Source organism: Rana temporaria, chromosome 1 (assembly GCF_905171775.1).
Source record: "Rana temporaria chromosome 1, aRanTem1.1, whole genome shotgun sequence".
NCBI classification, from domain to species: Eukaryota; Metazoa; Chordata; class Amphibia; order Anura; family Ranidae; genus Rana; species Rana temporaria.
This window is the reverse complement of record NC_053489.1, coordinates 19,991,194-20,018,489: the sequence shown is the minus strand read 5'-3', so window position 1 is coordinate 20,018,489 and position 27,296 is coordinate 19,991,194. Positions and strand designations below refer to the sequence as shown.

General features: G+C 41.3%; 1 protein-coding gene and 1 pseudogene across 1 annotated transcript in view; one reads left to right on the top strand and one right to left on the bottom strand.

Moving 5' to 3' along the window:
• The window catches only part of LOC120925077 (vomeronasal type-2 receptor 26-like), a 31,310-nt gene extending 13,348 nt beyond the window's left edge, over positions 1–17,962 (top strand). Inside the window, exons 2-3 of the mRNA XM_040335959.1 lie at positions 7,081–7,204; positions 16,631–17,962. Of these exons, the coding sequence (XP_040191893.1) occupies positions 7,081–7,204; positions 16,631–17,523 (1,017 nt within the window). The 3' untranslated portion in view covers positions 17,524–17,962. The remainder of the gene's footprint in view (positions 1–7,080; positions 7,205–16,630) is intronic.
• On the bottom strand, positions 3,847–4,122 carry LOC120924759 (annotated as a pseudogene).
• Positions 17,963–27,296: the final 9,334 nt, after the last annotated feature.

Here is a 27,296-nt window from a genome sequence, read left to right as displayed (position 1 = left end):
CCAATTTTTTCTGCAGTTTGCAACTTTCCCTCCCTGGATGCTATCATTCGTTCATAAGTATTGTGAGTAGAGTTGAGCGGACACCTGGATGTTCGGGTTCCGGTCCGAACCCGAACTTTAAAAAAAACGTTTGGGTTCGGGAACCCGAACTCCAAACCCCATTGTAGTCAATGGGACCCAGACTTTTAGAAAAAAAAATGCGCAGAGGTCCCCGCAAATTCAATAACCAGACCCTTTAGGTCTGGTATGGATATTAAGGGGAACCCCGCCGTCAATTTAAAAAAAAAATGACGTGCGGTTCCCCCTAAATATCCATAACCAGACCCGTTATCCGAGCACGTTGACCTGGCCGGCCGCAGAAAAGAGGGGGGGACAGAGTGCAGCCCCCCTCTCCTGAACCGCACCAGGCCACATGCCCTCAACATGGGGAGGATGTCCCCATGTTGATGGGGACAAGGGTCTCATCCCCACAACCCTTTCCCGGTGGTTGTGGGGGTCTGCGGGCGGGGGGCTTATCAGAATCTGGAAGACCCCTTTAACAAAGGGGACCCCCAGATCCTGACCCCCCCTGTGTGAAATGGTAATGGGGTACACTGTACCCCTACCATTTCACGAAGGAAGTGTAAATTCTTGTAAAAAACACACACCGTAGAATAAAGTCCTTTATTAATAAAAAAAAAAAAAGAAAAAAACTCCAGCGGTGATAATCCACTCGTTCCCGGCTTCCTGCTCCAACGTTGTCCTGATCCAGCGACGGGTGATCTCCAGCGATGAGAAGATCCAGCGATGGATGCAGGTGATCCCCAGCGATTAGAAGATCCATCCATCCAGAGAGCAGCATCGCCGACCTCCTCTCACCGCTGGTCACAGCCCAGCAAATGACGCGCTGAAGCTGTGACATTACTTATATAGAGGGGGCAGGGCCACCGGTCACGTGACCCCGCACCCTCTGACGTACCCTCTGCTACATCACTGGGGAAGCCCAGGAAGAGGGAAGACTGGGCTTACCCAGTGACGTAGCAGAGGGTACGTCAGAGGGTGCGGGGTCACGTGACCCGTGTTCACTCTGAACCCGGACTCAAACTTTTTCCAATTATTCGGGTTCGGGTCCAGGTTCGGGAAAAACCCAATGTCCGTACCGAACCCGAACTTTACAGTTCGCTCAACTCTAATTGTGAGTATGCACCAAGGTGACTACTTCATCTCGAAAGGGGGAGGCTTGTGATTGCCAGTAGCTAACTATAGCCAGCCTGGCTGCTAGTAAAATGTGGGTGATCAGTATAAAGAAAGAAATTACATTTAAATAGATTTTTCCCTGCAAGTTTTCTTTAGCCAGTCTGTATGATGAGGCCACAATGTAGTGCAAGCGGAACAAGATTAGAGATTTTTTGGATAGATTATGGAGTCTCTTTGGCAGACTTTGGATGGAAATAAAGTTTTGCACCACAGTGATCAAGCCATATGTAAAGAAGCCAAATGATAGTACACTCAGGCCAAGATTAACATTTATTTATTTTTTAGATAAAGTCTGGAGTCTCTTTTGCAGACTTTGGATAGAAGTAACTGGTGTGGAAAAATTGGGCTTTGGGAGTTGGTGGTGGCTTCACACCATAATCCTATAAATGTACTCAGTGTATTTTTCTTAACAAAACATACAAAAATAATGTCCAACAATAACCTCAAAAGGGAAGATTCAAAATAAATTTACATGAAAGAACAAATATCCCCCAAGGTAAGTATTAGGGACTTTGAAGGCAACAAGAAAAGAAATATAAACAGAAAGTTATCTGATTGGTATTTATTAATAGATAATATAAAAGTTGATCAGGTGCAAACATCACCAATGATATAATTTATAAAAACAACAAGATACAGTGGTAAATCGTTACTAGTGTTGAGCAGAATATGCCATATTCGATTTCGCGATATATCTCGAATATATATTCGAATATTCGAGATATATTCGCTAAATTCGAATATTCGTGATATTTTATCGAAATTAAATGATTGCGATTTTTCGCTATTGCGAATGCGAAAATAATTGCGATTTTTTGATAACTGCGGTAGGAGCACTCTGATTGGCTCAGAATATTCGTGATATTTTATCGAAATATCGCAACATGCGAATGCGATATTTATTGCGCAATTTCGAGAAATGCTGGAGGAGCGCTCTGATTGGCTCAGAATATTCGTGATATTTTACAATACAAAATAATTGCGAATATTCGGCAAATGTGGAAGGAGCACTCTGATTGGCTCAGAATATTCTTGATATTTTACAATACAAAATAATTGCGAATATTCGGCAAATGCGGAAGGAGCACTCTGATTGGCTCAGAATATTCTTGATATTTTACAATACAAAATAATTGCAAATATTCGGCAAATGCAGAAGGAGCACTCTGATTGGCTCAGAATATTCTTGATATTTTACAATACAAAATAATTGCGAATATTCGGCAAATGCGGAAGGAGCACTCTGATTGGCTCAGAATATTCGTGATATTTTACAATACAAAATAAAAAGTGTTTTGCATTGGTGGTGATTCTTTACTCTATCCATCTGTCACAGCCGTTTGTCAATCAAACACCTTGAAGATTGAACACGTTCATGCTGCATGCTTTGGACTTTTTTTCACTTCACATATCAAAGACATTTTTATGAAAGATTATTTTTCTATTATTGGGACTATATTTCTTTATATATTTGTTTCACTGTGTATTTCAGAAGTTATTTGCGCTTGCTTATTTTATAATTTGCCCACATGTCTTGTCACTAGACATATTTTTTATTCTTGTAGAGCGACTCCATTTTCTGTCTTGTATTAATTTATGTTGTATAACATTTTTGAGTTGCTGCTGTATTCTCCCCTTTTTTAAGGTATGCGCAATTTTTTCCTTCTTACAAAAAATAATAATATCAAACATACAAATATTCATAACATACACATACACAAAGCCCCCCCCCTTTTGCATCAGAGACAATCAGAGTTCTCCTACCACAGTTATCGAAAATTCGCAATCATTTTCGCATTCGCAATAGCGAAAAATCGCAATTTTTTTTTTTTCAATTTGGCAACATAAAAGGATCGCCTCAGCTTAGCTACTCGGCCCAGGGTCTCTAATCATACCAGCAATGCTTTTAGACGTCGATAGGATGTGATCTGTTTTAAAAATCAAATTGAAAAAATGTGAATATTCGGAATTGCGAATATTCACAGCGAAATTCGAAATATAGCGCGATTTCTCGAATATGCTATATTCGAGTCGAATATTCGCAATGCGAATATTCGTGAGCAACACTAATCGTTACTGCGTGGTAATTGTCAATATTCAGCCCGACACGTTTCAGGACTACTGTAGGGTCCCTTCATCAGGGGGGTTCAACGCAAGATGAGACTACCATAACACATTCTAAAAACAAGAAACAAACAAAAAAAACATAGTAGAAACAGGCAAAATGTATATGTACGAAAACAAAAATACATAGCATATGCACATCATGGACAAGGACAATGAAAAGGAGCATTGTTGAGGCCGAGATTGAGGAATTACCGATTCTGTGGATATCGACAATTACCACGCATTAACCATTTACCACCGTATCTTGTTGTTTTTATAAATGATATCTTTGGTGATGTTTGCACCTGATCAACTTTTATATTCTCTATTAATAAATACCAATCAGATAAGATCATTTTCTGTTTATATTTATTTTCTTGTTGCATTTAAAGTCCCTAATACTTACCTTGGGGGATATTTGTTCTTCCATATCTATATTGGGATTGGCAACTCCTTGGTCCCCATTGGTGGATTTACACATAAATGCAAAATAAATTTACAAAACTAATTTGTAAATTGCTTTTTTTCTCTCATTTCGCCATCTTCTTCCTCCTCTTCTACTCAAATATACAATGTATTATTACACCTTATTAGAACTTCTCCAAGATGTCTAGACAATGCCCCATCAATATACTCTTCTGTATTGGTGAACTGCATGTTTATGTAGCAAACCACAGAGACCAGGTATCCCTTGTATTCCATACCCCACTACAGTTTTATTATTACTGGCTTACCAGTAAGGCCATTAAAGAATGGTTTTGGGTTTAGTAGCAAACTCATTAAGTCACTGATCTACAGACCAGTGAAAGGAATTAGAAATTTCCCTGCAGAATGCACTGAGAACACACCGCAGGAGAGAGCAGGAAATGGCTAGAGGCTCTCTTGATGAAAGCAAGAATTGGCATTTCTGTGATTTTTTTTTTTTTTTAATGATATAGACCTGTCAAACAGGTGTGGAAAAATTGGGCCTTGGGTGTTGGTGGTGCCTTTACACCATAACCCTATAGAGGTACATTTGATGAAAGCAAGAATTGGCCTTGTGTCCTGTGAAACAGGTGCAGAAAACTCTGTCCTTGGGTGTTAATTGTGCCCATAAAAAATATACCAAAAAATTGCTTCAAGATAAAATCAACACCCACAAACATTTATTCAGTGACATCGGCATCAGGGGCTTGATGGTTGCTGCTAATCCAGGATTGTTTCATTTTGACAAATGTCAGGCGGTCAAAGGAGTCTGTGGACAGACAAGCTCTTTTATCACTCTTAATACTCACACTATACTCACACTACACTAGCACTGCACTGACACACTACACTGACACTACACACTACTCACACTATACTCAGACTACACTAACACTACACTGACACTTTACACTCAAAGTCACAAGAACACACTAGCTCACTAGTAGCAAACAGAGCCCTGCTTTATCTATCTGCACTTCAACAACACACTGCAAATGGTTCCTGTGGTAAGGAACCTTTTATGGTGTGGAGTGGGACTATGAGCACTCAGCCATGATTGGGCAAAGTCATGATGACTTTGCCCAATCATGGCTTTGACTGTGCTCTGTGCATTGATTGGGCAAAGCCTTGCACCTGATCTGCAGTCAGGTGCATTGCTGCATCCAATTAGGGCCCTAGAATCCACTGTGCAGTGCATTTTGGGGCGCTCGGGGGTAAACCTCCCGCTGAGCAGCCGCAAATTTGGGTGAACAGGCAATGTTTGGGCCAAACTTTTTCTCTGCCCAAACTGCTTTCCCAACTCTAGTTGTAATGTATGCTGTCAGCAAACAGTTGTAGGTGAGCATAGGGTTCAGGTAGAGTCCCTGCCGTTCTACATTTCTGCATTAGTTTTTTTTGCATAACAGAAAAGGATGCGCAGGATAACATCCCTGGGTATGGAGTCAGACAGGTGTTGAGGTTTGGGGAGCCTGTAAATGCAGTCAATGACCAGCTTAATATTTTTAATCTCCGGCAGAACTTCAGTTATCCCTGGATTTTGATGTTATTCTAATAGATCTGCTAACTTGTATTTGATCCAGTTATGTTCTTTGATGTGTGCATCATGAGTATCAATAAGTTAATTCATAGTGGATTCATAGTCCCCCCATTTTTGTTTCCATGTGTGTCACTCCGTCACCCTATGGAGGTGATATTATGATTAAATTACTGCATGAGAGAAAGCATATCTGAGTGCATCTAAGGGGCATTTACATATCCTTGAGGATGGTGTCCAACACTAGTTAATTGTTAGCAGGAAAAAGGCTATGGCATGAGGTTGTGCACCTTGGATCCCATGAGAGATATAATGATGACTTGCTCATGGATGTAAGTTACGGGATAATCTATCCCCATGCTTGCTTTATTTGGGCTGTGGTGACAAGAGTGCCTGGAGGAGATGCAGAAGAGCTGTCAGGGGTAATCTGGACTGCCATGGAATTATCTTGCAGATTCATGGATACAAAAGGCTGTGATGTTTGGAGAGTAGGTGAGATGGTTGTGGAATCCAGGGGTTTAGTGCCATCTTGCCTGCATAGGTCTGCCAGTTAGAACATGATTGCTGTGTGTTTTTGCGCCTCTCTTCTTTACTCTTAGTAGCCATGCTGCCACTATGCTGGGGAGGATGGTTCCATTGCCATAGCAAATTTAAGTGAAGGTAATAATTAAAGTGACATTAAAGCTTCTTTTTTTCAAATAGCATAAAAAACATGCCATATGGCCCCTCCTCTTTAGCGGGTGCCCCCATGGAAAGTGGCTTTCCATGGGGACACCTGTGCAGGCTTGCTCCCAAGTCACCCTGCCTGCGTCCATTGATACCAAGCATGCGGCTTGGTCCTGCCCCCGTTCCTTCGGCACAGCATTTGATTGACAGCAACGGCAGCCAATGGCTCTTGCTGCGATCAATCTTCCCAGGGAGAAGGGAGACAATGACAAGAGCCACTGCTCTCATGCACATCACTGGATCAGATTGGGCTCAAGTAAGAGTTGTAAGTTTGTGCAGAACAGAAGGTTTTTCACCTTAATGCCTAGAATACCTTAAGGTGAAAAAACGGCTTTAGAACCACTTTAAGCTGCTACAGAGGTTACAACAGGATGGTTTTATCTGGAATAATAGGTCTAATTGGTTTATTCCCCACCTTTATTATAACTAGGGGGGTGGGACTGATGTAAATGTGAGGCATATACTATGACGTGGTTTAGTTAACTACTATTCTTATATTTAGTTTATCTTTCTTTCTAACAACGTAGAAGAGTGCCGTGAACAAAAGTCAGCTTCAAGTACAGATCAGGTCAGAAACAAGTGAATGCTTTGAGCACCCTACATTTAAGGCACTATCAAAATAAACTAAAAATACAATAAATAGCTATATAAATTCTAAAAACCCCAAAACACCAACCCTGAAACCAAAATCCAATTTTTTTAAAGAATAGCCTTGAAATAAAAGATCAATTTAACCTAAAGAAGAGGCTACCATAACATTTAAACACCAAAAGTGACCAAAATATTGCCTCCTAAATGAATTTCAAACCTGCAGAATTCACCTTGAACCCATGGTAGAGGCAAACCAGAACATCATTCCTGTTTGTAACATTCAGTTTGTATAACCTCATGGGATATAATGGATCTTTACATAATAATAATAATAATAACAATAATAATAATAATAATAATAATAATAATAATAATAATAATAAAAAAATACTACTAATAATAATAATATTATATGATTTCAGATTCCGGTATCTCGATGTTCAGATCCCTGTTTACCAGGAAGCAGAAAAAAGTTTGGATCTTCAATTCATAAATGTTGCTATGAGTGTGTCCCGTGTCCAGAAGGAGAGATCTCCAACATTTCCGGTATATTTTGTATTTGCTAGTAAGTTATTAACTGGACAGAAGTTACTACTGTATTTAAAGTGTATGTCAGGGAAAAAAAAAAAGAACATCCCTGCAATGTGTGTACATTTTCCCATGTTTTATCCCTCTAAAGACCCTGTAAGTACAGAATGATACCTGTTGATCCTGAAATCCAGAAATGCACTCAGCTCCTAAGTTCTGCTGTGGGCTGACAACATACAGGAGGTTGTTTTCTGAAGCCCCGTACACACGGCCGGGAATCCCGTCAGGAAGAAAATTACGGTTTTCCTGACGAGATTCCTGGCAAGCCTGCCGTGCATACAGACGGCAATTCAAAAGAACCACCGTTGAAATGCGTCAAACTCTTATCGAGCATGCGCGGGTTTCCAATGGAACAGGTAAGCAGACAGACGGCCAGTTTTCTCAGCAGGAAACACTCTGCCGGGAATCCCGACGGGAAAATAGAGAGCAGGTTCTCTATTTTTCCCGGGCAGTTTTCCTGTCGGGAAAACTGCTAGGGAGCATACACACAGTCAGGATTCCCGGACAAATGCGCTGTGTACGAGGCTTGAAATCAAAATAATTGTGTCAGCCCCACATTGTTGTATTTTGCTACTTTTACTACTATTAACACCAGTAGCGGCTGGTGTTTTTTTTTCGGGGAAGGGGGGGTTGGCAAACAATCCACCCAAAGCCATCCCCCGGTCAGTCAGTCAATAGGTTGGGGACCCCATCTCATGCTCTGGGCGGGGGGCGGCTTCGTCTTCTCTCTGGGCTGTTCTCTCTGGCTACTTCCTCGCTTCCCCTCCCTCCTCCTCCTAGCAGCCAATCCAATCAGATCTCCATTCGGCCAATCGGGTGACGGGTCTCACGACCTTCTTTCTGATTGGCAAGGAGGAGAACCAGTGTTACAATAGTGAATATTCATTCGCTATTGTCACACAACTGGGTGGGCTTTGGGCGCAATGCTCTGCGCCCTGAGCCTGCCCATTTTTGAAGCCTATTAGAGCCTCTGGCCTTAATCATGTGACCCGTTTTACTTACCTGACCCTTCGAAAGTTCCGCACTCGCCCCGTCATCCTCCTCGAGTCGAAGCCTGGCCGTTGATTGGCTGCAGTGGATGGATTTAAAGCAGTGCAGCCATTGGCTGGCGCAGCTGTCAATCACATCCAATGACGCAACGCGCCAATTTTTTTTTTTACATTTTGGACTGGGGGACCCATGCCATTTTTTTCCCAATAGTCAATGCCACATTAACATGAACATAGTTGTTTCCATAATATTAATGGCTGATTTGCAAAACATTGTATAGAATTAAAAACATCAAACACTAGTAAATGTATTATCTATGTATGATTGTGCTTATCCCAATAGGCTAGCAGTCAGCGCTTCTACCTTGAAGCACTCGTGGGTTCAAATCCCACAGAGGGTATCACCTAATAAAAGATTGCATTGTGTATTCCAATGCGCTTCAGTTTTGGTTGATTCTATTATATTAACTCTTAAAATGCATGCAATGGTATGTAAGTATTCAATAATATTATGGTGTGGAATTCCAAATAACACACACTAGTTAATGGGCAGTTTACATTTTTTTGTTTGTTTATTTTTCTTCGCTTGTGCACTGGAAAATTAAGCACAATTGGCACTTGCAGATCCATGGCATTGCCGATTAGCGGCGATTCCGAATTTACTAATGCATGTTTGCCGCTAATAGCATGATTTTTCATTCACATGTTCACCTACCTGTAGTTGAAATCTTAATTGCCTGAAATCAGCTACCAGTGCTTCCCGGGACTCTTAGTAAATGACCCCCTTAGTGTCAGATTTGTGTGCCGCAATGTCACTAAAAATGGCTGATCACCGGCATTATTATTAAAAACAATAACAAATAATCCATAAATCTATCTCATAGTTTGTAGACACTATACATTTTGAGCAAACCAATCAATATAGTTACATACATATATGCTTTTTGTAATATTTTTTTTTTTACCAAAAACATGTAGCACTATACAAATTGGCTTAAATTTATGAAGAAAATTATATTTTTTTACTTTTTTTTTATTGGGAATGTTTTATAGCATAAAGTGATTAAAGCAGGGGTTCACCCTAAAAAAAAATTATAACATTACATCCAGCTCACTACCGACATTGACAGTATGCAGTTTTTTTATTTGCTGTACATACCTCGTAAAGTTATTTTCTTAACTGGCTTCCGGGTAGTGAATCCCGTGGGAGTGGGCGTTCCTATGCCACAGTGATTGGTGATTAGTGATTGACTTGATGACAAACACTCCCCCCCCCCCCGTCGCATAAGGAGCGTCACGAGTTGCCAAAAGAAGCCGAACGTCGAGTCGGCGCTATACGGCGCCTGCGCACCTACGTTCGGCTTATTTCGGAAACTCGTGACGCTGCTTATGCGGCGGGGGGTAGTGTTTGTCATCAAGTCAATCTCTAACTGCGGCATAGGAACGCCCACTACCCGGAAGCCGGCTAAAAAATAGCTTTACGAGGTATGTACAGCAAAAAAAAAAAACTGCATACTGTCAATGTCGGTAGTGAGCTGGATGTAATGTTAGAAATTAGTTTTTAGGGTGAACCCCCGCTTTAAATACCACCAAAAGAAAGCTCTATTTGTGGGAAAAAAGGACATCAATTTTATTTGGGTACAGTATCACATGACCGCGCAATTGTCAGTTAAAGTAACGCAGTGCCGCAAAAAAATGGCCAGGTTAAAGTACCCCCTTCACCATTCTATTGAAGTTCCTTTGGAATCACAGGAGGCCTAGAATTAAATTTGCACTATTAACCAGACCTAAGGAATACGGTGTGATAGGCTTACCCGACTTCAGGGACTACTACCTGGCCTCACCTCTCACGAGAATCATAGACTGGCACTGCCATAAAGATGCTAAAGACTGGATGGTCATAGAGTCGGGTCTTAACCCTATCCCCCTGCAATTTTCCCCCTGGATTCCATGACATAGCTACCCCCACAGCCTAAAACACCATCCAAAAACAGGAACCACCCCTGAAATCTTCCATAGGTTGGCTAGGAATACAGTTCAAACCTCCCCACTCAGCCATCTTACACCCTTAAAAGACAATCCTGACTTCATGCCTGGAATGGGTAACTTGATGCTCCAATCAGCAAACGCTAAAAAAACACTTCCAGCCGCAGACTGCTTTCACTAAGGCAAAATCAAAGACTTATCTGTTTTAAAACATCGCTCGTCGAATTACGAAAGTTATAGGCCGTTCGCGCCAAATTAGAGTGGCGTGTCACGGCCCATAATTCACTGCGGCATCGCAGTGCATTGCTGGCTGATGATTGACCAAGCATGCACTATAACCTGCATGCTTTCAATCACAGCACGCAAAAAACGGAAAACCATAATTGGCCAAAACCAGGGTGGCTTTGGCCAATTATGTCTCAGGGGGTTTAGTACACGCCCCACACTATATAAGACCATCTGGAAGTCGGCCTTGTGTAGTGTGTTGCGGTGGTTAAGACAGGGAGAGATAGAGTGTAATTTTTTTTTTTAGTTAGATAGAGCAGGCAGGCAGACAGGCTAGTCAGTTAGAGTTACAGTGTGTAGAGGGTATATATGCATTCCGGGTGTTGTATATATATTTATACACTGTATTGAGTTTAGCTAGATCCGCTCTTCCTAATATACTGACAGGCAGACAGGTGATTGTGCTAGCTGCAGTATTCTCACTTGGTGTACTGTATCCTATGCACAGTGTGCACCTAAAGCTACATGAATACATTTGCTGGTGTTCTCATATTAATACCACAGGCAGTGACTGATCAGCAAGTATTTTCACTTGGTGTACTGTGTCCTCTGCACAGTGTGCACCTAAAGCTACGTAAATACATTTGCTGGTGTTCTCATATCAATACCACAGAGTATTATCTCCAACTAGAGTATCTGTAAGGGGTTGCAGTGTTGTGGCACCAACACCAGTGCCTAAGGCTCAATTTTTACATTGGAAATTCCATTTGTGTGTACTAGGCATAAGGCTGATCTCTCCGAAATATAAGTTGGTCATAGAGCGCTTGTTGTGTATAAAAAAAAAAATCAGCCGGTTAACTCGAAAAAAACATGCAGTCAGTCACACATGAACAAAAGCACACGTTTCTATAGAGAAGCCCTGCTGCAAAAAAATCAGTTCAGCATAAAAAAAAAGGTCCTATCATCACCAAATAATAATCAATATACTGGAAAAGAAGTGCAAACACCAAACTACTCCCCTCCTGAAACAAGAGCCAGAAGAAAAGGAAACAATGCAGTAAAACATATTGATAGTTGCCTGGCAGAAGTAATGGCTACAAGGAATATCACCTAAGTGGGAGTAGAGACAAGGGTGTCTCTAATGGATTACAACAACCATTTCTGAAGGCCATAGGGAATCAGATTTCCGTGGATAAACTGATTAGTGGACCCTCTGTGCTATCTGCACATTGGAGAGGCTGAGAGCTCTTAAAAGGACCAAGGCACACAGTCTAAACACACACACCAGATCTTTTACCAAAGGCAATGCAAAGGGCAAAAACGTGACCTTTGAGAAGTCTGAGAGCCCAACGCTGGTCCAAACTCAGTCATTTTCCCACCCGCCATGACTTTTTGTTATGGTTTCATTATTTTTAAGATTTTCTTAATAATGTTTTTATAAATTATATTTTATATATATATTTTTTACATTATTTTTACTTTTTTTCATGTAAGGCTGTTATTGCCTTGATCAAGCAAACCATGGCGGGGAAAGCCAGTCTACAGCTAAAAGGATTCCAAGTGATCATATCTTTGGATTAGAGAGGGCAAGGATGTACCATTGGCTGGAGGTGACCAGTAGGCACTTGAGGTACTAGACTGCCCTTCTGTACATGTAATTTAAGGAAAAATACCTCAATTAATAGAAAAACAATAAATAAGGTGACGACAATTAAAGCGTTAGCTATCAGTCAGTTGTTGCAGGCAGATATTGCTCCTTAACGCTTGTGGACCGCCGCACGACGATATACGTCAACAGAATGGCACGACTTCCTTCAATGCCAGCCAGCGTTTACGTAAGGAATTCAAGCCCTTAACATTGCAAGAAAATATCTTTAAAGCCATATTACAACCATGGAGAGATAGGCAAACAACATTTTAAAAGACTGTTTTCATCGGTCAAAACCAATCGTGTGTGGGCCCCATAGGTTATTTAACCTTCGGTTAAAAAAATGGGAACTTGCTTTAAAATTTAACCGATGGACGCCTAACCGATAGGTCAAAACCGATCGTTAGTATGCAAAAGCATCGGTTAAAAACCTGTGCATGCTCAGAATCAAGTCGACGCATGCTTGGAAGCATTGAACTTCGTTTTTTCAGCACGTCGTTGTGTTTTACGTCTCCGCGTTTTGACACGATCGGTTAATTAACCGATGGTGTGTAGGCGCGACGGACCATCAGTCAGCTTCATCGGTTAATCGATGACAACGGTCCTTCGGACCGTTCTCATCAGATGGGCTGATCGTGTGTACGAGGCTTAACATAACTCATGGGTAGGAGATAGTCCAACCCAAGGAAATCAGGTATAAACATATACACATCAGCAATTCTAAGCAATAAGACAATGTGTGACAAGTACACAACCTGCAGAAGAAAATAAGAAGAAAAAAGCACCTGATAAAAAATTGAAAGGTTCATCAGAAACAAAATGCAAAGGTAATAAGTAACAAACAAAAAAAATTATAAAACACATGTTTTGAAAGCCTGAAGGAAAAATTACCTTCAGGAAACCAAGGCGGAACACCTTGGACATGTAGAGGTACATGACGGACAGCATGAACGGCAGACTATGGCCCGATCCTGTAGGAAATGGTTTTCCTTGGACAGTTAACAAATAACAATCCAAACTGGAACTGCAATAAGGGCAAAAAAAAAAGTAGGATGGGTTTTAGGGGAGAACACTCCCTGCAGATACCTGAAGAAAAAGGCAGAATTCCCAGGCATTTAAGAATCAAAAAACTAGGTGTAAATCAAGGAAGCCTCTGGGTTTCAGGTGGGGGGTCTAGGCAAATTGGAGCGTTGCAGTGTAGAGAATGCCTTCTGTTGTCTTTGACGGACAGGGGTCCAGATTGCTGCAGGGGCCTGAAGGGGCTTAGTAGCCAAAGCAGGAGGAGGGAGCTGAAGGTCTTCCTCTGGAACAGGTGGCAAACCCAGATTGCATTCATGAAGATCCCTGATGGAGTATTGTGTACCATCTTTGGAAGCTGAGAGGCGAAACGGAAAACCCCATCTGTAGGGGATTTGATGATACTGGAGGTGCGCTGTGATTGGGCGAAGGTTGTGCCTTTTGGCCAGGGTAATGGGAGAGAGATCACTGAAGATCTGGATTTTGAAGCCCTTGAAGTCAATACGATTCTTGTTGCGTGTAGCTGTAGTTAGGGCTTCCTTACTTTCATAATAGTGGAAACGGACTACTATGTCCCTCGGGTTGGATCCAGGGGGGGGGTTTGGGAGCCATGGATCTATGGGCCCTATCCAGGCGCCAATCTATATTGGGTATGTGAGGAGCCAGAGTGACAAAAAGATCCAGTAGATAGACCCGTAGCTCTTTGTCAATAACTGTTTCAGGGACTCCACGGATCCTCACGTTTGAACGACGCTCTCTATTCTCCAAATCTTCTTGCTGGAGTTGTATTTGGGAAACTGTGGGCCAGATCCACAAATAACTTACTTAAGTTCTACGATGCGCCGTTGTATGTTTGTTTTGTAACCACAAAACAAGATACGCCTGAATGTGGGCTAGATCCTACCGACGTACGTCTTAGTACGCCATCGGATCTTAGGTGCATATTTACGCTGGCCGCTAGGTGGCGCTTCCGTTGATTTCCGCGTAGAGTATGCAAATTAGCTAGATACGCCAATTCTCAAACGTACGTCCGCCCGGCGCAATTTTTTAACGTCGTTTACGTAAGGCTTTTTTCGGCGTAACGTTACCCATGCCTCTATGAGGCGTACGCAATGTTAAGTATGGACGTCGGGACAGTGTCAAATTTTCTGTTGTTTGCGTAAAACGTTCGCGAATAGGGCTTTGCGTAAATTACGTTCACGTCAAAAGTATTGACTATTTGCGATGTGATTTCGAGCATGCGCACTGGGAAACCTCCACGGACAGCGCATGAGCCATTAAAATAAAAGGACATTTACGTGGGGTCACGATGATTTAACATAAAACACGCCCACATCTTAGACATTTGAATTCCACGCGCTTACGCTGACACATTTACACTACACCGCCGTAACTTACGGCGCAAATTCTTTCTGGATAAGGAACCTGCCGCTCTAAGTTACGGCGGCATAGTGTATCTGAGATACGCTATGCCTGCCTAAAGATAGGCAGATCTTTGTGGATCTGGCCCTGTGTGTTTAAGAGCATTTTCCTCCTCCAGTGCATGCACATATTGTACAGTCTCATCAAATTTAGTCTCCAAAGTAGCCGTGCGCTCTCCAAGCTGGTCAATCTCCCCCTGAGCTCTTGAGCGAGCTTCCCAACTTCTTTAGTTATGTTGCGTGTTAGATCCTGTAGAAGTGTTTGCAATTTCAGGTCTAAGACTGATACCGTGACTACCTCAGCAGGGCTTGCCAGTTGGATGCATTACTTGTATGAAAAATGCCTGGTGCAGAGGCCAGGAGGTCTGCGGCATCTGTCAGTTCTGTGGGCGCATTCAAGGCTGGGGATTGTGACCTGTATAAGAATCGCTCCATGGTTTGTGCAGGTCTTGATGAGGTTGGTGGGATAAAACCTTGATAGATGTTCTTCTGAAATCCTACTTTGCCTATGTAGTGCTCAGAGGTGTCCGGAGGCAGCTAGTGTTGATCCTGTGGCTATGAAAACTTTTGATGCGAGGCAGGATCCCTTAGGGAAGGAGCGGGGATCGATGTGAATCTAAGACATGTCCATCATTGTTGCTGGCCGTGCACGTGACCTCCTATTTTGCGCGGTAGGAGCACATCTGGATATCCATAGATTTGGTGGGGATGGTGGCCCTTTAAAGTCCTACTAGGAGAACAACAGGGGGAGCTGCAGGGCAGACAAAAAAAAAAAAAAGGCCACCTGAGGTTGGTAACTGCAGTAGGTTTCCTCACTGGATTCGGGTATTATACCCAGGCTGTGGGGATGGCTGTTGTGGGGAGTTGCACCTGGAGGGGGAGGATGAGAGCCGAAGGCGTGTGGAGCTGGGCTCTGGGGGACTACAAGCAGATTTCCAGGAGTGCCCGTGTCCTCTGCCCCCTCTGGTGATGCTGTCACAGGTGGATGGGAAAAGGCTCAGGCATCAGGGGGGACAGGATCGTGTGTAGCCTCTGTGGCCGGGTGCAGCAAGATGGCCGCCGTCTTCCGGGACTAGGCCGGAACCGCGGTGTTTCCTAGATTCGACCGCCGTTCAGGAGAGCACCGCTCTGTCTAGGTCGCCCGCTCCCCCACCCCGGATCCGAGGTAGGCCTCAGCGGCTACTAGGGGATTCAGTTCACAGGTCCAGGGGAAGGAGTGAGGGATGGAACCGTACCTTATGGGAGTTCTCGCAGGCCTCAAGACGTCAGTAGGCCCCGGAGCCGCGGAGCTGGGTGTCTGGGATCTCCCTACGGCCTCCAGCAGGTGCTGATCCGCACCGTCCGGCGTGCAGATGTAGCTACACCCAGGGGATGGGGAGCCGGGCCGTACAATTCACCCAAGTCCAGAGGATTCAGGAGGCACCACAGGCCTCAAAATGGAGGTGGGTCTCGGCCTCGTGGAGTCAGCTGCAGGACGTATAGGGACGCCCGGAGTCCACGATATGGGCACGAGATGGTGTAGGTGATGCCTAGGAATGGATAGGACCGTTCTGCGAAGCCACCAGGACCTTGTTTTGCAGTGGATGGCAACGGATTCCACCAGGGCCAGCGGAGCTCCACACAAGTACGTCCACCTAGTTACACGTCCGGACACGCCCCCGACAATTTATTTTATTCATGGTATCAACACTTTTATGAAGTTATTTTTCAAGTATCTGATTCACCATCTTTTGCCGCTTTGCTCCATTTATATTTTTTATATTAAAAAAAAGTTAACAGGCCAATCAGAAGAACCAATCACAGAGCCCATCTACTGATCTGTTATGCGCTGTGTCCAAGGGACAGAGTCATCATGGGAGTGTGCCAATATGCAAATAAATTATATATTTTGGTCATATATTAGATTATAATTTATATTTTTATTATATTTCAATTTGTATTATATTTACAGTATATTCAATGTATTATATTTTTGTTTTCTTTCACCACAATGTACTGATAGACATCCCATTGCTAGCTGTGAGACAACACACAACAATTAATTTTCTGAGAAGCTCTGACCCCGATGCTCATTGTGTTTGTATTTTTTTTCCTGCAGACAGTGAAAACTGCATGAAATGTCCTGATGAAGAATGGCCAAATGAGAAGAAGGATCGGTGTGTTCCTAAATTGATGGAATTTCTCTCCTACACTGATGATCCCATTGTTGGAGTATTTTCAGCTGTCTCCATCATCTGTTGTCTTCTGACTGGTTTCATATTGTGGATATTTATACATTACCAGGACACCCCCATTGTTAAAGCCAATAACAAAACTCTGAGCTATCTTCTCCTGGTCTCCATCATGCTGAGCTTCCTCTGTGTCTTCTTGTTCCTCGGCCATCCAGTAGATGTGACCTGCATGCTCCGTGTCACCTCTTTTGGTGTCATCTTCTCAGTTGCCGTCTCTTCTCTACTTGCCAAAAGTATCATGGTGTGTATCGCTTTTAAAGCCACCAAACCTGGGAGTCTCTGGAGGAAATGGATGGGAGCCAAACTTCCAAATTCTATCATTTGTGTCTTCTCACTGGTCCAAGTCATAATCTGTGTCACTTGGTTGTCTATTTCTCCCCCCTTCCAGGATCGGGACACTCACTCTTATCAGGGGAAGATCATCATTCAGTGTAATGAGGGTTCAGTTATCGGCTTCTACTCTGTCCTGGGATATATGGGGCTTCTGGCAGCTGTGAGTTTCATTATCGCTTTTTTAGCCAGGACATTACCGGACAGTTTTAATGAGGCCAAGTACATCACCTTCAGCATGCTGGTGTTCTGCAGTGTCTGGATTGCCATGATCCCGGCCTATCTGAGCACCAGAGGGAAATACATGGTGGCTGTGGAGGTTTTTGCTATAATGGCCTCAAGTTCTGGACTTCTTGGCTGTATATTTTCCCCAAAATGTTACATAATTCTGATTAGACCTGACCTGAATATAAAAGCAGTTATCAGCTAATATATATGGAGCAACACTTAGTTTCCAGTAGTTATAGCATTATCTCTATCATTGGTAATTGTAAAATGTTCCTACTATATTGAGAATGAACACTGTTAAGTATAAACATTTAATACTTACCTCTCCAATGGATGGAAAATAATTTTTTTGCTCTGCACACTGCTGGTATCACACACTTTGGGTTTGTTGGAAACCTTGTCTCATGCTGGGTTTAGTGGTTCCTCCCACCAGCCATTACGTCACAGAAGAACAATGTAGTCACTTAGTGAGGAGGAACCACAGTGACCAGAGGAGGACAATCCAAATCATCCTGAAGTGTTCGATACCAGAGACACCCATCACTCTTCAAGAGAGGGAAAATTTCACTCACCACCATTCCAGAAGGTACATTTTTAACATGTGCTTTTATAAGCTGCTTGTAGTGAATTTTTTAGTTTTGCTGGTGTATTAAAATATATATACAGTACAGACCAAAAGTTTGGACACACCTTCTCATTCAAAGAGTTTTCTTTAACACATGTGGAATTATACATAACAAAAAAGTGTGAAACAACTGAAAATATATTTCATATTCTAGGTTCTTCAAAGTAGCCACCTTTTGCTTTGATTACTGCTTTCCACACTCTTGGCATTCTCTTGATGAGCTTCAAGAGGTAGTCACCTGGCGCAGCACCCCATCACTCTCCTTCTTGGTCAAATAGCCCTTACACAGCCTGGAGGTGTGTTTGGGGTCATTGTCCTGATGGATGGAATAGCATGCCGCTGCAAGATGCTGTGGTAGCCATGCTGGTTCAGTATGCCTTCAATTTTGAATAAATCCCCAACAGTGTCACCAGCAAAGCACCCCCACACCATCACACCTCCTCCCCCATGCTTCACGGTGGGAACCAGGCATGTAGAGTCCATCCATTCACCTTTTCTGTGTCGCACAAAGACACGGGGTTGGAATCAAAGATCTCAAGTTTGGACTCATCAGACCAAAGCACAGATTTCCACTGGTCTAATGTCCATCCCTTGTGTTCTTTAGCCCAAACAAGTCTCTTCTGCTTGTTGCCTTTCTTTAGCAGTGGTTTCCTAGCAGATATTCTACCATGAAGGCCTGATTCACACAGTCTCCTCTTACCAGTTCTAGAGATGTGTCTGCTGCAAAAGGTGGAAGAACCTAGAATATGAAATATATTTTCAGTTGTTTCACACTTTTTTGTTATGTATAATTCCACATGTGTTACTTCATAGTTTTGATGCCTTCAGTGTGAATCTACAATTTTCATAGTCATGAAAATAAAGAAAACTCTTTGAATGAGAAGGTGTGTCCAAACTTTTGGTCTGTACTGTATAATTAGTTAAAGTTGATGAGAGCATGTTCTCAGGAAGTTCACATTTTAAATGATAATATGAGTTCATTTTCTAGAATATGTTCTTTATAGGACCTAATTAAAAATCTGTCTCCTTGTATAAATGTCTTTGTAAACTGCTGCCACAAGGTTTTATTCTGAAAAAGACATTAAACATTATAATTATGTTGGCTTAATATGTGTTGAAATGAATGTTCTTACCAGGAGCGGACTGACAACTCAAGGGACCCCCGGGCTGTAGAATTATGGGGCCCCTGGGCTTACAGATGGCTACCACGTCAGGAGGCAGTGCAGAGGCGGGGCAGCTAAAATATCAGGATTTTCACATCAAAAGCATGTTGGTTTCAGACATATCAGGGACAGATGTAATAAAAACATAGATTTATACATACGGTCCCTGGTTTTACTGGGCCTGGCAACCCTGATGGGGCCCCCTAGTGGCATGGGGCCCTCGGGCAGTGCCAGAGTGACTCAATGGTCAGTCCGCCCCTGGTTCTTGCTCATAAGTGCCCCATAATAGGGCATTTATGCCATCAGCAAGATCTTCTAGTCAGACGTGTTTAAGAAAGAGCTAAACCAATTAGGAAATTACACTCCCCCCAGTCCCTTCCTATAAGTATTCAAATCATACACACTAAGGCCTTGTACACACGACCGGACAGTCCGCTGAAAACGGTCCGCCGGACCGTTTTCAGCGGACATGTCCGGTCGGAGATTTCTGTCTGATGGTTGTACACACCATCAGACAGAAATTAGAGACAATCCGTGCGGACAGACAGCGCGGTGACGTGTCCACGCCGTCGCCGCGACGATGACGCGGCGACCTGCGCGACGCAGGAAGGTCAATGCTTCCATGCATGCGTCAAAGTCATTCGACGCATGCGAGGGATGGCGGCCGCTCGGACATGTACGGTAGGTCTGTACAGACGACCGAACATGTCCGACGGACATGATTCCAGCGGGCTGTTTCTAAACAAGTTTGGAAATATTTGCCCGCTGGAAAAAGGCCCGGCGGGCAAATGTACGCTGGAATCCTGTCCGCTCGGCTGTACAGACGACCGAACATGTCTGTTGAAACTGGTCCGCGGACCTGTTTCAGCAGACATGTTCGGTCGTCTGTACGGGGCCTAAGAAGAACAATGTTGCATAAAAAATAAAAAAATTTAAACAAATAAAGCCCATAAATATTATATATTATTAATCAATATTTCTCAAGTAAATATAATCACTTTTACATAAAACCTTTTAAATGTGAGAAAAATCCCAAACAGTGTAAGAAGAATACATTGATCTCCACTGATTTAACATATAAACATATAAACTATAAATTCCCTTAAATCAGGTGCAACATGTGAAAGTCTTCAAGTGATCTTTTCATGACCTCCCCAATCCATCATTTACTCACATTATAATGCTGCGTACACACGATCGGAATTTTCATTGGGATAAACTCAGACAGATTTTTCAGACGGAATTCCGCTCAAGCTGTCTTGCATACGCACTGTCACACCAATCTATGACCGTCAATAACGCGGTGATGTACAACACGTACGACGAACCTGGAAAAATTAAGTTCAATGCTTCCGAGCATGCGTCGACTTGATTCTGAGCATGCATGTTTTTTTCTCCGTCGGAGTTCCATTCAGACAAACGGAATTTCCAATATAAATTTTTTCCATCGGAATTTTTTTTCCATCTTATGCCACGTACACACGATCATTTTTCATGACGAGAAAAATTGCATTTTTTTTTAATTGGTCATTAAAAACGATCATGTGTAGGCTCCAGGGCATTTTTGTTGTCGTTTTTCATTTTGTCGTTATTTTTTCACGTCGTGAAAAATGGTCATGTGTAGGCTTTAACGGCGGGAAAAAATGTGCATGCTCAGAAGCAAGTTATGAGATGGGAACACTCGTTCTGGTAAAACTAGCATTTGTAATGAAGATAGTACATTCGTCACGCTGTAACAGACTGAAAAGCACAAAGTCTGAAAAGCGCAAATCGTCTCTCACCAATCTTTCACTAACACAAAATTAGCAAAAACAGCCCAAAGGGTGGCGCCATCCGAATGGAACTTCCCCTTTATAATGCCGTTGTACGCATTGTACGTCACCGCGCTCTGCTTGAGCATTTTTTTCACGATCGTGTGCATGCAAGGCAGGCTTGACAAGAATCATGTCGAGAAAAACGTTGTTTTTTCCATGACATTATAAACTATCGTGTGTACGCGGCATAAGTCTGTCGGTATTTCCTAAGGAAAAACTCAGACAAAAATGTTTTACATCGGAAATTCCGATCGTGTGTACTAGGCATAAGCCTGATCTCTCCTAAATATAAGTTGGTCATAGAGCGCTTGTTGTGTATAAAAAAAAATCAGCCGGTTAACTCGGATCCACATGCAGTCAGTCACACATGAACAAAAGCACACTTTTCTATAGAGAAGCCCTGCTGCAAAAAAATCAGTTCAGCATAAAAAAAGGTCCTATCATCACCAAATAATAATCAATATACTGGAAAAGAAGTGCAAATACCAAACTACCCCCCTCCTGAAACAAGAGCCAGAAGAAAGGGAAGCAATACAGTAAAAAATATTGATAGTTGCCTGGCAGAGGTAATGGCTACAAGGAATATCACCTAAGTGGGAGTAGAGACAAGGGTGTCTCTAATGGATTACAACAACCATTTCTGAAGGCCATAGGGAATCAGATTTCCACGGATAAACTGATTAGTGGACCCTCTGTGCTATCTGTTATCTGCACATTGGAGAGGCTGAGAGCCCTTAAAAGGACCAAGGCACACAGTCTAAAGATACACACCAGAACTTTCACCAAAGACAATGCAAAGGGCAAAAACGTGACCTTTGAGAAGTCTGAGAGCCAAACGCTGGTCCAAACTCAGTCATTTTCCCACCCGCCATCACTTTTTGTTATGGTTTAATTATTTTTAAGATTTTCTTAATAATGTTTTTATAATTTATATTTTATATATATATATTTTACATTATTTTTACTTTTTTTCATGTAAGGCTGTTATTGCCTTGATCAAGCAAGCCATGGATTAGAGAGGGCAAGGATGTACCATTGGCTGGAGGTGACCAGTAGGCACTTGAGGTACTAGACTGCCCTGCTTTACATATCATTTAAGGAAAAATACCTCAATTAATAGAAAAAACAATAAATAATGTGATGACAATTGAAGCGTTAGCTATCAGTTAGTTGTTGCAGGCAGATATTGGTCCTAAACGCTTGTGGACCGCCGCACGACGATATACGTCAACAGAATGGCACGGCTGGGCACAAGGCCGCCGGCGCGCTCGCAACCCGGTCCAAAGCTCCGTGACTGCGCCCGCTGAAGAATGGGGAGAGGTGAGTGTAAACAAACCTTTCCCCGTTCTTCTCCGTGGCTTGTCACTGATTGTCTGTTCCCCGTCATAGGGAACGACAATCAGTGATGTCACACGCCCAGCCACGCCCCCCTACAGTAAAAATCACAAACTAGGGCACACATAACCCCTACAGCGCCCCCTACAGGTTAACTCCTTCACTGCTGTTGTCATTTTCACAGTAACCAGTGCATTTGTATAGCACTGGTCGCTGTAAAAATGACAATGGTACCAAAAATGTGTCAAAAGTGTCCGATGTGTCCGCAATAATGTCGCAGTCATGATAAAAATCGCAGATCGCTGCCATTAGTAGTAAAAAAAATATTAATAAAAATGCCATAAAACTATCATAAAATGCCATAAAACTATCCCCTATTTTGTAGACGCGCAATTGTCAGTTAAAGCGACGCAGTGCGAATCGCAAAAAGGAGCCTGGTCTTTTAGCTGCATAATGGTCCGGGGTTTAAGTGGTTAAAAATGATTTTTTGGATGTAAGAATCTGTGCACACAGGCAGGACATGTAAGAGAATGTACCCCAGCACTGCAATCCAAAGAACTCAAGCATGTTGAAGCAAATCCAACCAATTAAAACACATATAAGCTTTAACATGATGGGGTAGATTCAGATAGATTACACGGATCTAAATATCCGCTAATCTATCTGATTTATGATCCGCTGGCGCAATTTTGAGAGGCTAGTGCAGTATTCAAAAAGCACTTACCTCGAATCTTGCGCCGGCGGATCATAAATCCCCCGGCGGAATTCAAATTCCGCGGCTAGGGGGAGTGTAGTATTTAACCTCTTGACCACTGCCCCATGTCAAAAAGACGTCCTCTTTCTAAAGTTGAATATCTCGATAACGGCAGCAGCTGCTGCCACAACCGAGATATTCATCTTTTCAGGGGGCGGTGGTGTACACGATAACGGCGGTCTCCGCGGCGGATTCGCCGCGAGATCGCCGTTATCGGTGGCGGGAGAGGGCCTCCCCCCACTCCCGCCGCTCTCCCGCGCCCTCCGCCGCTTACCGGAACCGTCGGTAGCGGCGGAGGGGATCGGATGTGTCCGGCAGCTGAGCGGGGACGGGACTGAAGGAGAAATCTCCTTCACCCGTCCTCATAGCTCTGCTGGGCGGAAGTGACGTCAAAACGTCAGTCCCGCCCAGCCTCTTAAAGAAACATTTTTTTTTTTGTCATTTGAAAAAATGACATTTTTTTTTTTTTTATTTTTTTTTTTTTGCATTTAAGTCTAATTATGAGATCTGAGGTCTTTTTGACCCCAGATCTCATATTTAAGAGGACCTGTCATGCTTTTTTCTATTACAAGGGATGTTTACATTCCTTGTAATAGGAATAAAAGTGATCAATTTTTTTTTTTTTTTTTCAGTGTAAAAAATTATAAAACTAAATAAAAATAAATAAGAAAACCCCAAAAAAAATTTTTAAAGCGCCCCGTCCCGACGAGCTCGCGCGCAGAAGCAAACGCATACGCGAGTAGCGCCCGCATATGAAAACGGTATTCAAACCACACAAGTGAGGTATCGCCGCGATCGTTAGAGTGAGAGCAATAATTCTAGCCCTAGACCTACTCCGCAACTCAAAAAATGCAACCTGTAGAATTTTTTTAACGTCGCCTATCGAGATTTTTAAGGGTAAAAGTTTGACGCCATGCCACGAGCGGGCGCAATTTTTAAGCGTGACATGTTGGGTATCATTTTACTCGGCGTAACATTATCTTTCACAATATATAAAAAAATTGGGCAAAATGTATTGTTGTCTTATTTTTTAATTCAAAAAAGTGATTTTTATCCAAAAAAAGTGCGCTTGTAAGACCGCTGCGCAAATACGGTGTGACAAAAAGTATTGCAATGACTGCCATTTTATTCCCTAGGATGTCTGCTAAAAAAAAATATATAATGTTTGGGGGTTCTGATTAATTTTCTAGCAAAAAAATTGTGATTTTCACATGAAGGAGAGAAGTGCCAGAATTAACCCGGTGGGCAAGTGGTTAAATTCGGCGCGTCCCCGTGCCGATTTAAATGCGCATGCGCCGTCCGCAAATTTTCCCGGTGTGCATTGCTCCCAATGACGTCGCTAGGACGTCAGTGATTTTGGCGTGAGCGTAACTTGCATCCGGCCGTATTCTGAATCGACTTACGCAAATGACGTAAAAATTCAAAACTCGGCGCGGGAACAATGGCCATACTTAACATAGGATACGCCTCACATAGCAGGGGTAAGTATACGCCGGAAAAAGCCGAACGCTAGCGACGTAAAAAAAAAAGCGACGGGCGAGCATTCGTTTCTGAGTCGGTGGAAATCGGCATTTGCATATTCGTTGCGTAAAAAAACTAAGAAAAAAAACGAATTGTGTAAGTCACTTACACCTGTCGGATCTAAGGGAGATCTATGCGGAACCTGATTCTTATGAATCAGTCGCATAGATCCGACCGTCGGATCTCAGAGATACGACGGCGTATCTCTCTATCTGAATCTCCCCCGATATCATTAATATCAAAGCCTATTTTTGTTTTATTCACTAGTTTTCATGAAAATAGCAGCGTCTATGTTAAAAAAAATTACGTCCTAGCGACGTCATTTAGCGCAATGCACAGCGGGAAATTTTGGGATGACGCATGCGCAGTTCATTCGGCGCGGGGACGCACTTCATTTAAATGACACATGCCCCCTAATCGCCGATTTTGAATTCCGCGCCATTACGCCGCTTGAGATACACTACGCCGCCGTAACTTACACCGCAAATTCTTTGAGGATTCAAACCAGCCCAATGTAAGTTACAGCGGCGTAGCGTATCTCACATACGCTACGCCGATCTACTTCTATGTGGATCTACCCCAAAGTGTAAAAATAGAAAAAATTGAGTAAAAAAAAAAATGTAAAAAGCCCCTGCCCCTGGTTGCTTGCGCTCAGAAGTGAACGCACATGCAAGTCCCGCCTACACATGTAAACGGTTTTCAAACCACACATGTGAGCTATTGCTGTGTGTGTGTGTTAGAGCGTGTGCAACAATTCTAGCACTAAACCTCCTCTGTAACTCTAAACTAGTAACCTGTAAAAAAAATAAAGCGTCACCTATGAGATTTCTAAGTACCAAAGTTTGTTGCCATTCCACGAGTGTGCGAAATTTTAAAGCGTGACAAGTTAGGTATCTATTTACTTGGCGTAACATCCTCTTTCACATTATACAAAAAAATTGGGCTAACTTTACTGTTTTGTTTTTTTTTTAATTCATGAAACAGTTTTTTTTCCCAAAAATTGCATTTGAAAAATGATTGTGCAAATACTGTGCGAGATAAAAAGTTGCAATGACTGCAACTTTATTCCCTAGGGTGTCTGATAAAAAAAATATATATAATGTTTGGGGGTTCTGTGTAATTTTCTATTAAAAATAATTATGATTTTTACATGAAGGAGAGAAGTGCCAGAATTGGCCGGATATGGAAGTGGTTAAAATTAAAATGTAAAAATTTGAATTTTAAAGGACGGATATATGCTTTTCTTTTTTAGTCTATTTAATTCAAAATTTGAATTTTGAAATTTGAAATTAAAAATGTTGGATAGGAGTTATATTCTTTCTATTTTATTCTATGTTATGCAAAATTTGAAATTAAAAGTTTGAAATTTGAATTTTGGAAGTTGGCTTTATATATTTTTTTATATTATATTCTATTTTTTGCAAAAGTGTGGATTTTAGAAGACAACTATCTAGTTTTTACTCTATTGTATTCAAAATTCAAAATTTCTGAAGACAGCTACTGTATATTCTTTCTATTTTATTTGTTTTATTATATTCAACATTTGAAGATTACACTTCAAAATATTGCTTTATTCTTTATATTTTATTCTATTTCATTCTAATTTTGAAATGTAAACTTTGAATGTTGAAAGACAGATATATTTGTTGTTTTTTATTCGATTTGAAAAAACGAATTAAAACCGACTACATTCTTTTTACTTTATTCTTTAATATTCAAAATCCTATATGAACTTCTATTGTTTCTATTTTATTTTACTCTATTTATAATTTGAATTTAAGAAGATAGCTATTTCCTTCATTTTTCTCTATTCTATTCAATTTGAATTTTCAAATTCAAAATTCACATTTTGGATGAAAGCTATATTCTTTTTGTATTCTTTTCTAACTTTGAAATTTAAATTTCAAAAGATGGCTATAATATTTCTATATTATTTTATTTGTTTATATTCACAATTCATATTTCAAAATTAGAATTTTCAAACAGATATATATTTTTATATTTTATTTTATTATATTAGAATTATACATGTTGTATTCTATTTTATTCTATTTGTTTTAAATTTCAGATTTGGGAAGATGGCTATATTTAATCTATTTTATTCAACTTTATTCAATTTTAATCTTTTCTACTTTTGATTTTTGGATGAAAGCTTTATTTTATTATATTCAAAATGTGAAATTTTTATATTTTAAATTGGATTTTGGATGAAAGCTATATTCTTACTATTTTTTTCTATTCTATTTAAAATTAAAATGTTGAATTTTTTTTTTGGCTATAGATTTTATTCTATTTGATTGTATTTGAAATTTTGGCATTTTAAAAGATAGCTATATACTTTCTATTCCATTGTATTTAAAATTTGAAACTTTGAATTTCAGAAGAATGCTATATTCTTTTTCATTTATTAAATTATATTATGTTCTATCCCATTATTTTCTACTAACAAATACAATTTTGAAATTTAAATTTGAATTTTGGAAGACAAATGTATTTATTCTATTTTTTATTCTATTTTAAATACTAATTTTGGAAACCAGCTACATTCTTTCTAATTTATTATTTTCTATTCAAATTATTTCTTATTCTATTCTATAAAGCAACCCAAGTAGGAATCATCATTTGTTTCCTTTTAAACCATGATGTTATTACATTGGTCTACACATTTTGGGAAATGATCACCCTCCAAGATAAAATGTCATAATTCTTACAATTCTGACATATTTTGATTAGATGAATTAGAAAACAGATGCTGGTTGGATA